Consider the following 15,034-nt stretch of genomic DNA (forward strand, 5'->3'; position numbering starts at 1 on the left):
GAGAGCGGGGCGCGGGCGGCGCGCGGCAGCATCGCCCCGCCATGGCCTTGCGCGGGCCCCTCACCCGCCTGCTCCGCGCCCAGCCCGACGCCGCGCTCCAGCTGCGCCGCCGGGCGCACTCCGTGGCGCTGGTGGGAGCCCCGCTCTCCAGAGGCCAGGTGGGCATCGCGGGGGGCGCCGGGTGCCGGGGGCTCCCGTACCTGGTTGCCGGCAGCGCTGTCTGACGCGTTCCCTCTCTCTTTGTCTCGCAGAAACGGCGGGGAGTGGACCACGGCCCCGCTACCCTCCGCGCCGCGGGGCTGGTGGAGCGGCTGGCCGGGCTCGGTGAGCACAGCACAGCGCGGCGGGCGGGCGGGGGTGGCGGCGGGGGCTGCGGGGCTGCCCGCATCGCCCCCTCGCCTCTCGGGGCAGCGTGACTCAGCCTCTCGCTGCGGGCGGGGGGAGACGGGTCCTGCCTGCCGTGACTCACGGAGCGCACCGTGCCCCGGCGCCGGCGATGCCCGCAGCCTTGCGGAGGTGCCGGCAGGGAGAGGCTCGTCGCATTCCGCACCGGGAGGAGCCGCACGGGGCCCCGCGGGGGTCCCGGAACAAGGAGCGGCCGGTGGTCCCGGCTCCCCTGCCGCGATGCTCTCCGGCTGCCCGGAACAGCGGGACGCAGCCCGAGCCGCCCGCGCTGGCACAGCGAGCGCCGCACCGGCACATGGAGCGTGTGCTGTTCCCGTGCTGACTCCGGGAGAGCGGGGGGAGCGAGAGGCTGTTTGCATCCCTCTGCGCGCCTGTGGCATCCCGACAAGTAACCGTGATCCTCGGGTTATCGCGTACTGTGGGCTTTGCCTTTTCTTTTTTTTTTTCCTTCTGTGTTCGTTACCAGTTTGTATCTAAAAGATTCCTATGCTTCTAGGTGATGGAATTCAGAATTTTCTGGACAAGTCCTCAATTTTGTGTATGAGGTCTTTTGTGAAGTCTTTGAAAACGCTTGCAAATACCACCCTGTGACTGGGCTGTTTCTGGACTTCTTGTGCAAGCAAATCCATGCACTTAATTGTGATTCAGCTTCTCACATCTATTACTTCTACAAGCTGAGACCTGCAGAAAGCTGTACCACAGTTACTAGAAACAGGACATAAAGTTGTAAAGCTGAACCGTGTCTTGGAGAATCTTTAAAGAGTGTTACGGAAAAGGGTGTAATGAGGATGGATTGCAGGGAGGGACCACAGAAAGTACCAATATCTGCTCCGTGGGTGGTTAGTGTCAGTGGAGATTAGATGCATCCAGAGATAATTGCCTAAAAACCCTCTAACAATTTTATTCTGAATTGTAAGAACTCTTCAAAACAGAAACAATTGTTCTGTGCAGCCCTGTAGGCATATCCTCCATATCTTATGATTCACAAGCTGAAAAATCCCAGTTGGCAGCCACATTAGTAGATATTCTTTTCCTGACTTGTTTTGTGCAAAGTACAGACACTTGCTGTCATTGGCAATACTTGAATTCTAGTGAGCAAGAGCTATCATCTCAGCAAATGTGCAAGAGGGCATCTAAAAGTGGTTCTTTGTACTGGAATAGTTACTGAGCCTGAAGTTTATTTGAAACTAACAAATTGCCAGGTTTGAAAGGAGGATGCTCTTCTAAATAGGACTGTAGGTAGCAGATTATTTTGTACCAATGACAGAATTTTATACTGGAAGGCTTGGGGTTCTCTTTCAAGTGGTTCGGAGCTAATGTTTCCACTTTGTAAGAATTCTTTGATGAAAACCCCAAACCCACAAAACCCAACAAAATTTAAAACTAGAAGAAAAAGCCCTCTCATTTGCTTGACACAAGCTCACTTCAGTAGGAGCTTGTAGAAGGTAGAAAGAAGGGGAAATTCGAGCCCTTTCTGGATTTCAGTATCAAAATGTTATGGGGATAGAAATGAAGCAAGCTAAACCAGTATTTAAAAACCAGTATTTAAAAAATATTTTCACTGCTTAGTTTCTTATAGGTTGTTTACTCATCAGTCAGTTATGCACATGGAGGTACCTTTTTGCTGTTCCCTTCCAGGTTTTAGAGGCTCTTCCTTCTGCAGTTGCAGTTTTCTATTGCTGATGTGTTCTTCCACTAGGGTGAGGTTGGTTTGTTTTTTAAGGTGGTGTTGATGTCTATTGCTGCTTAAATCTCTGCAGCCCTTTAAAGAACAGGTTCTGCTGTGAGGACCCATCCTGCAACAATGACAGAGTGGTTTACAGTGCAAAGACAATCTGCTTGAGGGGAGGGTGCTGGATGGAGGAGGATGCTGCCACATAGCCTTTTGTACTGTACACATTTGTCGTTCATGGAAACTTAACAAATTATTGTTTTTATATGTGGGCTGCTTATTTTTCTTCCCTGGGATGCCAGGATAGCTTTGGCTGCAGTGCTGTTGTAATAGTGCCATTACTTGGAGTCCTGTGGTATGCTGAACTGGCAGTAAAACTTTAGCTGCTTTCTCTGTCTTTCCACGTATGAATTTTCTGCTCATACTTTTAAGAAGGCCACAGTATGAATGGAGCCACAGTATGATTCTAATTATTAATTCAGACATTCTATTTATCTGTTTTATTATAGGAGTTAATAATTTTCATGGATTCTTGATTGTTTTCCAGGATCAGGCAAATTATACAGCAGCAGAGCAGGTTTCTCCTTTAAAAATAAATAACATTTGTCTAAGACACAGGGCATCGTCATCTGTGCTGGCTAGTTCTGAAGCATTTGTGACCACAGAGTCTGTGTATGTGAGTGCACATGGAAAGTGTTTGTTACATGCCCCCGTTCCCTGCTTGGATATGAAAACATGCTATAAACCTGATTTTCCTTGTCATTACCAGTTTGAAACCATGCTTCCCAGTACAAGAGTGAGGCTGGATTCTGGGCCATCTAAAGATGTACAGATGGGGGAAAGAAGCAGTATTCCTTTGCTTTAACAGTAACTTTGAAAACTGCCCTCACTGTCTTTCAAGTGGAAGAGATTTCTGGTGATCAGACTCTTCTGTTTGCCTGAAATGTTCATGTTTGTTTATTTAAGGTTTTGATTTATTAATTTTCCATTTGTAATTAAAGTTCAACTGGATCTGTATAAAATGAAGGTGCTCTGGAGGGTTCTCTAAAAGGCAGAATTTGGGTAGTAAGATGCATATACTATGTTTGTTTACTTTGAGTATGAAGCAGCCACATGGCTCTTCACATTGTCTGTCTTATTTAATGACTTCTGTTGATTATGCTCCAGCCATATCAGAAAAAATGAGAACACTAAACCTTTTTTCCACTTTTTACATTGTTTTCCACTTTGCTTTTACTGTCTGGTGTATTTGGGTGGGGTGGTGGTGGTGGAATTTTATTGTTCTTTTGACCCTATCCTCAGTTCTGTTCTTTCATAGTCCTTTTGCAGTGTTCTGAGCTGCTATTCCAATTTTTATTTTTTAGGGGGGATCCCTCCCTTGAAAGATTCTGTGACCATACCTACATGGTATAGTAACTTCTTGGCTGCCTCAATCAATGACTGCCTGTGAACTGCTTGTTTATGCTTAGGCTGAAATCCGAGGAGGGAGCACAGAGGCAGATGTTGTTGCTAGTCTGTACCAGACTGTCAGAGATGAATCTGAGCCACCAATTTGACTTTTTTCCCCTTGTCAGGAGCAGAGAGATCACAGTTACCTGTTGGTAGTAGCTCAAGGTGTACTTAGAGATACTCTAGCAGGAGTCCCAAGCTAAAAGCAGTGGGTGTGCAAGTCTAGCAGGAGTAAATTAAAGTATAATTTACTCTGCCTGTGGGGATTTTTATTCACCTTGGAGGTGTTTGTCTTTTGGCTTTGCTTCCTCTTCTAAGGGAAACTAAAACATTGTCACCTTAAAGGACCTGTTGCCAAAGTAAACCTGCCATGTGAAAACAGAGACCCACAGCTCCTTGGCATGGGAGAGAAAAGGGTGTATAGCATGTAGGTCTGTGTATTGCTCTAACATTAACAGAAATGGGTGCAATATGTGGAGGCTTTTGGACTCTTTTTGGCTAGGATGGGGGAGATAGGTGGCAGGTGCTTAAGCTGCCGAAGGTGCAAAGTATGAAGTTTTTTAAAGTGAGAATTTCTCGGGCCTCTCCTGTTTGCTGCAGATTAGGCAGAGAATCTGACCAAACTTCAATCCAGAGTTTTTCCTAGTCCTCTTACTTGAGGAGAGAAAGCCCTTACTCAGTTTTATACTTCATAGAGAGCTATTGTTTTTTACTGTAGCCTTTGAGGTGACTTAGAGCATCTGTGCTGCTGCTGGCATGGGAACAAGTTCAGTGTAAGATTTCTTCCCAAGTATTCATTCTTGTATGTTGAATCGTGTTGATTGCTGAATTAATTTTTTTTTGGTCTTTATTTAGAACTGCATGCAGCTGGGTTGCTGAGCTTAGTCAGGCTTGGATTTGGGTTACTGTAGAATTGATTAGCAAAGTTTGGATCTGAGTTGCTGGCTTGACAAGTTGGTGAACTGCAGAGACGTGTGGCTTACACACAGAGGGGAACTGCACGTGTCAGAGAGAATGAGCATCACATCACCATTCTTCTGTTGGACCGGAAAAAAATCTTCAGTCGTAAGTTTCATGAGGCCAGTGTAGTGACTCAGAAAGGAGTAACCTCCTCTAAAAGAGGAGTGGAGCTGTTAATCCCCATGTCTCTGGAGTTACACTACTGCTTTGCCCAAAACCATTGGACTCCTGCTGACATCTGCTGCCAGAAATAGCAATTCAACTTTGCTTCTTCACCAAGATAGCTCATATGGTTAGTATTAGTCTTAATAAAGCATGAGGCAGCTGCTTTGACATATCTCCTTTTTGTCCACCTCAATCTTCTTCAGTAAAGAGTTTAGAAGGAAGATAAGCAGTTTTTTTAGTTATGCATTAATTATGCATAAATAATTATAGGTGCTGGGATTTAGTAGATTTGGACTAGCAAGAATTACAGCTGCATTGTTGGGAAAATAATGTTCATCAGTCCATCCAGTAAATGTGTTTAAAAAGTTGCCTGTATCCCTGAAGAATCTGACAAACTGTACCATTCTGCTTGCCCTGTATTTGGACTGAAATTGGATTTACGTGTTAGAAACAAGATCTGTCAGGAATGGATTATTGAATTCTTGGATTAGATTCTAGCTTTGTTTTGCACTAGCTTTTGCATTGGTTGTTTCTCTTCAAAACCCAGTATTTTAAACTTGCAAAGATACTAGTACAGCCAGTCAAATATCTCTAATCTCTAGAATTCAAATAAACTCTAAATTTGTTGTATAGATAACATCAAGATCTGGATTTTTTTGAGTTATGTTTTCTGCTGTTGATGAAGTGGGAGACAGGCAAAATTCTAAATAACTGCTGGCATTTAAGCAGCATGTTATTTAGTTAAATCTCTGCACTGAGGTAAGACATGCTGTTGAGGTAAGAAATGCTACCGTTCATCTATTTTTATTTCTGATCACATCTGGTGCTAGTACTGTCAAAGCTAAGTATTCATTTGCTAGGAACATCCTCAGGAATGAAAATCAGTTTGGGTATAACATAAAGAGGTCAGACTAACAACTAATTATTCTTCCCTGCAAAGCAGAAATAGGAATGTGTTTTTTTAATCCAGGAACACCCTCTTCCCCTGCCTTTACCCTGGAACAAAATGGGTAAATGACAGTTCTCTTTTCTTTCCTTTCTCTTAGAAACAAGCATGCCCAAACAGTTCTGTTTAATATCAGTACAACATACTTATGTAGTACTGCAACTTATTTCTGGAACCAGACTTAATTACCTCTTTTTATTTATACAAAGATAAAGATCCAGGAGACTCTGCTATTCTTGTTTACCTCTCAAATGTGGATTAGCCATGATTGGTTACCTTCAAAGACCAGTGGTTTGTCAAAATTCAAAGCATAGCCAAAGGGGCTGATTGTAACTTGCATTTGCAATGAGTCTTTGAAATGATGCCACTTGTCAGAATGCATCAAGGGCAGGTGCTGCTCCACTCTGTGAGGGAAGGCAGCCAGGAGCTGGCTCTGATGACCTGGCAGGCAGAAGGAGCCCTGCCGGGGTTTTGGAGGAGAGCTGTTTTGAGGAGGCCTCCACTAAGGCTGTTTTTAGGTTGCTTCTTCCCAACAGACATCAATGGCTGTCTTGCCTTGGGGAGGCTAAGCTCCCCCAGGGGAGCTCTGCTGTGCACATCTCTGCTCAGCAGCTGCTGTTTATCCTTTTGAGTGTTGCACCTTTGATATTTGCATGATTACAGGTAGCTTTGGAAGCCAGGAGAAAAATGCCAACACGGCAAATAGAGTCATTGCAGTCCTTGCAGTCAGTTGGTTCTAATATTCTCTTCCCTTCCCCATGCTGATGGAGCACACAATCTGCCTTGGAATGGAAAGTTTTGTGTCAGCCATCCATTGATCTGATGTTTGTTTTTCCCTCTCCCATTTGGCTGGTGCACACTCGAGGTTGCACTCTATGAAATTGGCTTTAAAAGAGTTTTTGCGAATTTGGGGTAAATGTCACTTGGTGCTTTAACTGTAGTTGTTCTATGTGACAGTTTAGTTTAAATACCTTTAAAAATAAAGCTAGGCTGGTGAAGATCAGGAAAACCTAAACTGATTATTTCTTCCTAATCTTTAAATAAAAGGACACTAGGGTGAATGACCAATGAACAGAGCTCTTGGAGGTTTTGTATTTTTTTTTTATTTATAGTGATACCCATCCTAGATATTTTCATATTATAAAATTAGTTTTAATACATGACTTAGCTGAATTTCTGCACCTATATCATTCTCTCTGGATTGGAGTACGTTTAGATTACATTCTGGTTTATTTTTTTTAGTATTAATTCTGTTGAAGGAGTGGAGTTACTAGGGGGATGCAGAAAGGGAGATGACAGAGGGAAAATTGGGTAATGAGTTGGATTTTGATCTGCTTTACAGTACACATGATCTATTACTGTTTTCTCATTTGAAACTTTAATCACATGCCTTCTTGTGGACTCACAAGACCAAGAGACCTATGGCAGGTGTATGCTTATGTGACTATGGTATGGAGGACTGGTTTTGGATGAAAGGTGGAAATTTCTGTTATACTACCACCTGCTGAAAAGCAGGGAATGGAGCACTGAAGTTAAATACAAAAAAATAAAACCCACAGGCCAACAACCCACCAGATTTTTCATTTGTATATGAAGAAGTGGTCAGATGTTAGTTTCTCCCAGCTGGTTAAGAGGGAGGAAGAGAATTTCAGTAATCTCTAATATATTTTACTCTCCCTTCCTCTCAAGTGTTACCTGCCTGAGTTAAGGAATCTAATATAACTGTTTACTTTTGTAACAGTCTAAAGCACAAGGTGCTTGTTGTTGAGGAAAGCTCTTTTGGCATTGTGATCTTCATGGCTATAAGGGCCCCATTGTGTTCTTGTTATCAGGAGCTGTGTCTGGGTTAAGCTTATTGAAGGGAATTAGAACGAGTGCAGGGTTTGTTGGTGGTGTGGCAGGCGCAATAGCCACACCTTTCTTTCTGATGCAAGCCACAGTGCAAATGTTTCCCAACACCTCAGGCTGACGTTTTTGAAGACCTTTTAAGGTCAACTGCACTGAATTTCATCAGAGATTAAGGTTATAAGCAGTTTTCAAAGGGAAATGAGGTGGCTGCTCGATTTGGGGTTGGAAAAATAATTTTTGGCTCTCTTTATGCAAGGGACATCTTGACTACAGACTTGGGGCAGCAGTTGGAATTGGGTTTGATTGTTGTTTTTGTAGGAGATGAAGATTTTTAAATATTTACAGCCACAGAAACTTTGTCTTAAACCAGACAAAAAACTTCAAATAAAGGGATAGGAATTGCTCAGACAAGAGCTTGCCTTTTAGGAAGTGAAACTTAAGAGCTGACTGATATCTATTGAGCCATCAACTATGTATCCAACCTATATATACCTATACCTCTTCTAGCAGATACCTATTCAGTTTAAAGAGAAGTAGATGCTCTGTAAAGAAGTTCCTAGCAAGCGGGTTATGATTAAATTAGGCTGCATAAGTCTGTCTCTTGCAGTGGGAACCTTGCTAGCCTAATTTCCTATTCATGTAAAATGAAAACATGCACTTTGTTTGTGTAGTTGTAATACACACATGTCCTGAATAATCCTGGAGGGTTAAAACTGCCTTAAAAAAAAAAAAAAAGCTTCAGAATGCATTTGTCAAAATGAATTGAATCATTTGTTTGCTCTTGTGTAACATTTTGACAGTCTCTGAGAAAGGATTACAAAGTCCCCACCATAAGCCAATGGGTTTATACTGAAAAGAAGGATGGTAACTTGGTTTCATTCATGTGAAGTAAAATATTAAGTAAAATATTTGCCTATAAACATTGTGCATAGTAGTCATTGCATCCTAAAAGGCCTTTATATGTTTGTGGTGGTTTAGTAAATGATGCTATAAAGCTGAGAAAGCAGTTTGCAGGAGTGATGCAATATGTGAGCAACTTAATATGTTACATAGTATGAAAGAAGGTCTAGTAACCATAGGATTTCCAGATTCCTTTGACAGTAGTTCACCCAGGAGAGGATTTACTTCTCCCATTCATTTAGGTTTTGGTGTTTTTTTAAAGTCCAGTTCACAAATGCCCAGTGTAAACCAGCAGTGTTGGGAGATCAGTTCTATCCCATGTTCCTTGTGTTTTTGTTCCAATTCCACTTTGCTGCCTTGCAGAGCTGTCGTATTTATTATGTGAATGTGCCATGGGGCAATGTCAGCAAACAGCCTGGGTTTGGAAAGCTGAATCTCCTACTATCAAGTTTGCTGCTTCTGTTGCTGATGCAATTTCCCAGTAGAGGAAGATGGGGGGAGGCTTTCTGTGCTGCTGCCCAGATGTTTTCCAATTAAATGCCACTTGATATGAGCTGCCTGTTTTTACAGAAGAAAATTGTCTAAATCTGTGCAGGGAAATTACTGCAGTAACTGCTGGCTACTGTGTGTATTTTGTTTATTATAGGAAGTGAACTTCAGATGTGTCATACAGCTTGCTAAAAGACATGTTATGTCCCCAGTGAAAGATTATAAAATCATTCACTAATGGCAAAATAACTGAGTTGAGCATGACTAATACATTAACAGCTTATTTGAAAAGGCATGCAAAGAACAGTTTTTTCAGGTAAATACTTAATATGTTGGGGTTTCTTTGTTTGGTGTAGTGTTCTTTTGGGGTTTTATTTTTTTTGGTTGGTTGGTGTTTGGGGTTTTTTTGTTTTGTTTTTGGTGGGTTTTTTTGTGTGTGTGATTTTGTTTTCTTTTTTAATTTTTTTTTATTTGAAGTCTAAGGCTCCTAAGTAGGAAAAATGTAGATCTGTTCTACCTGATACGAGTAAGGTTCTGGCTGTGCAGGCTGGATAAATGACAGGTGTGCATCCCCTGGTCTGCAGGTTGAATGCCTGTGTGATCTTTCCCTAACCTGTTCTGGTCAAAAGAAATTAACCTGGGAATTATCTACTGTGCAAGCTATTTCAAGCTAATTTATTAATTTTTTTGGCTGAAATGTGCCCCCAGGCACATCTGATGACAGAGGGGGAATTGAAGCCCTCAGGATTGCCCTCCTGAGCTGGTCGTGCATTCGGACAGGACTGCCGCGCATGTGCAGGGTTGATTATGTAACCACACTGTGTGCTCCTGCTCAGATTGACACCTTTATCTCCCTTGTATCTCTTTCAAGCTTCTGTAACAGAAATAGATTACCCAGGCCTGCTTTTTTGTTTCCCTCATTTCAAAAAGGGATCTCTGCTTAAGCCAGAGTGTTGGTGGAGCTAACTTGTATGTATTTGGTTGTTACAAATTTCCTACACGGTTGATAATTGACTTATGAATCAAACATAATACATTTTTCATTTGAAAGTAATTTCTGGTAGGGCTTGAAAGTGTGAACAAAAGACTTTTGATCACATTTAGTTTTATGTTCTTTCATTACTAGCAAAATGTCCGTGCTGCTTACTCCTTAAGTACTGTATAGTTATGGTATATTACAATTTAAAAGCACTTGAATCCTGGCTAGACCTGACCTGCTTCACTGACAAACAGTGTGGATGCTATGCTTTCTAATGAATGTAAGGAAGCTCGCTTTCCTATCTGCCCATAGCTTTTTCTACCTTTCAGAACTTGAATCTACTGCCTTTTAGAAGGCCCCATATATTCTTCATGTTAACTTTTGGTGCTGATTTAAAAAGCTGTTTTGTTTCTAAATATTAGTATCTATATAAAATAAAGTATTAGTATCTATATAAAATAGTGTCCCAGCTACTAAAGAAAGTAAATGGATATTGCTTGGTGAGGTAGATTTAGAAAATTTTTCACTAATGGCCAAATAACAGCAAAATACCCCAGATTGCACAGCAGTACAGCATGTCTATCCATTGAGCAATTTCTGTGCACAAATAATGTAGTTGAGAGAGCTATGATTTAAGAAATAAATTTAAACTATGTGCAAGCAGGCAGATGAAATGGAAAGCAATTCAGATCTTTAAGTTTTAGACTAATAGCTGAGATTCAAAACAGAAGCTATGTCAAATTATTCAAGTAGTTATTGATGTGCTGAACTGGTTTTCTTTGTTCAGTACCATTAAGACAAATGTGCATGTTAATTTCATCTCTAGTACCTGATCATTTGAAAAACTGTGTGAACACATGCACTTCCCACACTTTGGGATACATGGCATATCTAAATACTGTGAGTTTCTTTGTCTATGCACTGTCTATTCACTAAGCTTTCCCTTTGCCCTAAGGTCATTTAATCCCAGTTTTCAAAACACTAGGCACCATTAAAAGAAATAAGAAAGAGAGATATTAATGCTTGAGTATTGGATTAGCATGTACTTCTGAGATGAAGCAGATAGCCTTTGGATAGCTGTCTGAAAACATTCCTTATCAGCTTGGGAAACCTGAGCTGTCCCCTGCAAGCACATAAGTACAGTGGGCCTAGAGATAACAGATGCACAAAGCTGAGAAAAGAAACTGCTACAAGGTTCATGAACTTTAGAAGATGGTAACAAAAACTGAAGGCATCTATCATCTTCAACAGACATTAGGCTTTTCTATAAAAATAATTAGAGGGAATTACGAGTACCATGTGTTCAAAAAGTGGACAAGATTGCAGAATTCTGGACCACAAAAGTGTTAAGCTATATAAACCTGATGTGATCCTAAGAAACAAATGGGGTCTTTTATTGAGAAGCTGAACCAAGTCTTTTTGCCCTGCAGTGGGATCTTGGAGGTGGGCAGGGTAAAGCAGAAATTACTAAACACTTGCTACTTCTCTAAACACACTTGCTCATATCTGCCACGTGTGGCCTGCCTTGAGCATAACCTGGAGAATTTTAACTTATTCCTTCAAGGAATCAGTGCAAGGAGTGATGGCATAGTTGGGTTTGTGTTTTATACTGGTCTGGAGGTGGAGCTTTGTGATAGCATTAAAGGTAGTTGTTTTTCATCCTTTAATGGGTAAAGATACTGCCATGTGCTTGTATGTCCTGTAGGAGAGAACAAAACCTAAGTTGTAGTAATTTCTTCCATTACACTGTATAATGTGTTGTCCTGCAATGTATAATTCACTGCACATGGCTCCCAACTGCAGATTTATTTCACACAGATGTCAGTATTCCCTTGTACAAGAGTCTCTCCAAAAGGTCTTGATACCCATTGAAGTCTTACTTCCAGAACTTGTCTCCCAGGCTTGCTCGAGTATTTTCATCAAACTTTAAAATACTGAAATGTGTAGCAGTGTGCATATGTGGGAGAAGTAGCCTTGCAGGATGACACAAATTTAAAAAAAAAAAAATTGTAACATTTACTGAACATCTTGGAACTCGCTTTTTTCTGCTTCTGCACAGCACTAGAATAAACAGGGTAGAAAATGTAGTGGTCACAGAGATCAGATAGCACATTGAAATGTGAACAAAATGGGCTCAAAATTCCAGAGCCTTCATCCTGTTGTTTAATTAGGTATTGTCTATGGGAGAAAAAAAAAAGCAGTTGGGTACCTGTGTGCCTTCTGAAGAGCTGGGAGTGTCATGGTCCTGCTTACTGCTTTAAGTCGCTGCAGAGAATGTGTTTTCTGAGTTGCTAGGACATCTATTCAATCCTTCCTCAAACAGCTGTGCTCAGCTGACATGTTCACTTGCAAATACCCTGATATCTGCCCACCTCTGTCCTTGCTATACAATGTATGCTTGCCTACTTCCCAGCACCAAATCTGCACAAGTGATTCAATAAATTTCCTTCATTCCTTTCATCAGTCAAAACTCCTTTTAAAATACAGAGAAGTCATGTATTTCTCAAGTAAGCTTTTATGCAATATCCACCAAGCAAATTCACAGAGCCAGCTTCCTAGACATTAGACTAATGGCTTACTGGAAATTAAGCAGGAACCCAGACCCCCAAGGCTGTTTCCTCATGTTGACTTGCCTTAAATTTTTCAAATTGCCCCATTAAGCAGAAGATGGCTAAAGGCCAAATGTCACGCTCTGGTCAGGATGCTTTGAACTGCAAACAGACTAGTGATTCTAAGGAGTAAAGGGGACAGGCATGTCTGGTATTCAGGGTGGTCTTATTAAGCCACTGTTGGTGTAGCTGTAAATACCTTGGGGCCTTTACTGCCCTCATCAGAGCCTGCAGTGAGAGCCTGTCTTAAACTGAGAGTCTCTGAGAGGAAAGGCTGAGTTTTATACCCAGAATGTTCTCAGGTTCAACAGCCAATCAGGCTGTAACTGACTATCCTAGAGAAAGGATCTCAAAGAGTTTTGGAATCAAAGTCCCAGAATTAAAATGCCTTCTAGAATATCTTGTGTTGAGAAAATGGACAGGTTCTCCTAACAAAGCTCTAGTGGATCCTCCGATGGAGTTGCCTGGAAGTACTATAAGAAAGTTATATTATTTGTTACTTGGTGCTTTTGTGCCAGGATTTTTGGAGACCTTGAAAATGTAAAATAACTGTAGCTATAGTTAGTAAAATGTGTAATCCTCAGAATCTTTAAGCGACTGAGCTTATTTGAGGCTGTATGCAATCTGTCTAAATGGGAAGGAAGATGGCAATGCAGACTATAATTTTTCATGTTAGAATTTATCATGAAATAATTTTTTAAAAATCCAAACATTTTCTAAGTGACTTTTTATGATTGGCATAGCTCATTGCTAAATTAAAGCTGTCTTAAGCTGATAATGTCTTAAACTCTCTGATTTGTAATGCGTGACAGTTGCATCCCATGCAAATAGTCAAATGGATCCATTCCTTTTCCACTGTTCCTTTCATACTTGCCCAACTGATTTTGAGCATTTCCCTGGGAAGGTATTTAAATAAGTCACTCTCTCCTTTTGTTGCTGTGTTCCCAGGATGCCAAGTGCACGACTTTGGAGATTTGAATTTCACTCAAGTTCCCAACGATGAACTGTACAACAACCTGGTTTTGTACCCGCGGTCAGTGGGCTTGGCCAGCCAGATGCTGGCTGATGCAGTGAGCAGAGCAGTAGCTGCTGGACACAGATGTGTGACTTTAGGAGGTGATCACAGGTGAGCTGACCTAAAAACAATTAGTGGTTTATGCTGCAGGTCAACACTTGGAGTGCAAGATTTTAATTTAAAAAACAAGGGGACTTGGGGAACAGTTCGGGGGTTGTTTCTTGGCAATACCTTAGGGATGGGCTTTTAGGGTGGGACATAGAAGACAAGAACCTGACCTTCTCAGACAGTACTGCTTAGTTCCAGACTTGTCTGTGATCAGTCGTGTAGACACACAATTGAGATTTTCCTCTTTGGGGAAGTTTGTGTCATCAGGTTCCTTCAGAGGAACTGCTCTGTTCCTTTATTGCTGAATGTTTAGTGATGTGTTTCTTTTCCCTGTCACGTCTTAAGACAGTTTTGTAATGCCTACACACAGACAATTTTGCAACTGATCTTACAACATGAATCTTTTTCCTCTTTTTCACTAGCCTTTGCTCTGAGAATTGGTTGAAGATGGTAGGGCATGTAAGGAATTGTGGGGGAAGGTGTCATGAGCAGAATAAAAAAAGGCTAGATTTTCTGGAGCATTTGGACCTAGAGCAGGTGAAGATTTAAGTGTGTGGGAAGGGTGACAGCAGAGAGCTGTGGCTTATCTGTTACTACAGCCCTGTAGTTACTTGGCCTCCTGGAATCACAGCAGTGGCATGCCATGAAGTTTGTATGGGATGCTCCCTTTATTGTCAGAGATGTCTGATGTGTGAAAATGTAACAGGGCTGACTGAAGCTGAGAGACTCCCCTTTGTCCTTGTAGTTGTTCTGAAGGAGAAATGGTGACTAAAGACTTTGTTACTGTACTTCCAGCCTGGCACTTGGTTCTGTCAGCGGCCATGCACGGCAGTGCCCACACCTCGGAGTGATCTGGGTGGATGCACATGCTGACATCAACACACCTCTCACAACTCAGTCTGGGAGCCTCCATGGACAGCCTCTCTCATTTCTCCTAAGGGAGCTTCAAGATAAAGTGAGTATCCTGATTGTAGTTATCCTATATGGCAACCTCAGAGCATTGCACCATTGCTGATGTGAGGTTCTTTCTTACCTGCTGCAAATGCAGATCTTTTCTATCAGAGTACAAGGAAAAATATGTATTGCAGTGTGTGTACACATGCACATACATGCACATAATATACAAGTGCCACAAACACATGTAAACCCAGATACAGGCACACTTAGAGACACCAATGAGAAAAAGCTTTTCTTTGTGTTTGCACTCTCGTGGCTGCACAGTGAGCTGCACACAGCAGCTGACTCTGGTGCTGCTCCTGAGTCACTGAGCTGCAATGCCGAGGCTGGGCAGGAACCTCCCCTGAGCCCAGCTGAGCTCCCCTCCAGGAACAGCTGGCTCCTGCATACCTCACATGCTGCTTCTGCTTAGTTTGGCTCTTCCATGTTTTGACAACCTTGGGGGCTGACAGGGGCTGTTGCTCTATGATCTCTCCTAACTGACTGCTCTGCCATTGGCTGCACTGTAAATATTACAAATCAAAACAGCTGG

The 15,034-nt window shown here is 42.0% G+C and overlaps 1 protein-coding gene and 1 long non-coding RNA gene across 2 annotated transcripts in view; both read left to right on the forward strand.

Moving 5' to 3' along the window:
- Window positions 1-15,034, forward strand: part of ARG2 (arginase 2) — a 20,816-nt gene continuing 5,782 nt past the window's right edge. The window contains exons 1-4 of the mRNA XM_059849737.1: window positions 1-158; window positions 252-324; window positions 13,371-13,548; window positions 14,341-14,500. Of these exons, the coding sequence (XP_059705720.1) occupies window positions 42-158; window positions 252-324; window positions 13,371-13,548; window positions 14,341-14,500 (528 nt within the window). The 5' untranslated portion in view covers window positions 1-41. The remainder of the gene's footprint in view (window positions 159-251; window positions 325-13,370; window positions 13,549-14,340; window positions 14,501-15,034) is intronic.
- Window positions 695-11,560, forward strand: LOC132329074 (uncharacterized). Its single transcript, XR_009486955.1, has 2 exons — window positions 695-818; window positions 2,044-11,560. It is a non-coding gene; the product is annotated as an uncharacterized LOC132329074 (long non-coding RNA).

Source organism: Haemorhous mexicanus, chromosome 6, assembly GCF_027477595.1.
Source record: "Haemorhous mexicanus isolate bHaeMex1 chromosome 6, bHaeMex1.pri, whole genome shotgun sequence".
NCBI classification, from domain to species: Eukaryota; Metazoa; Chordata; class Aves; order Passeriformes; family Fringillidae; genus Haemorhous; species Haemorhous mexicanus.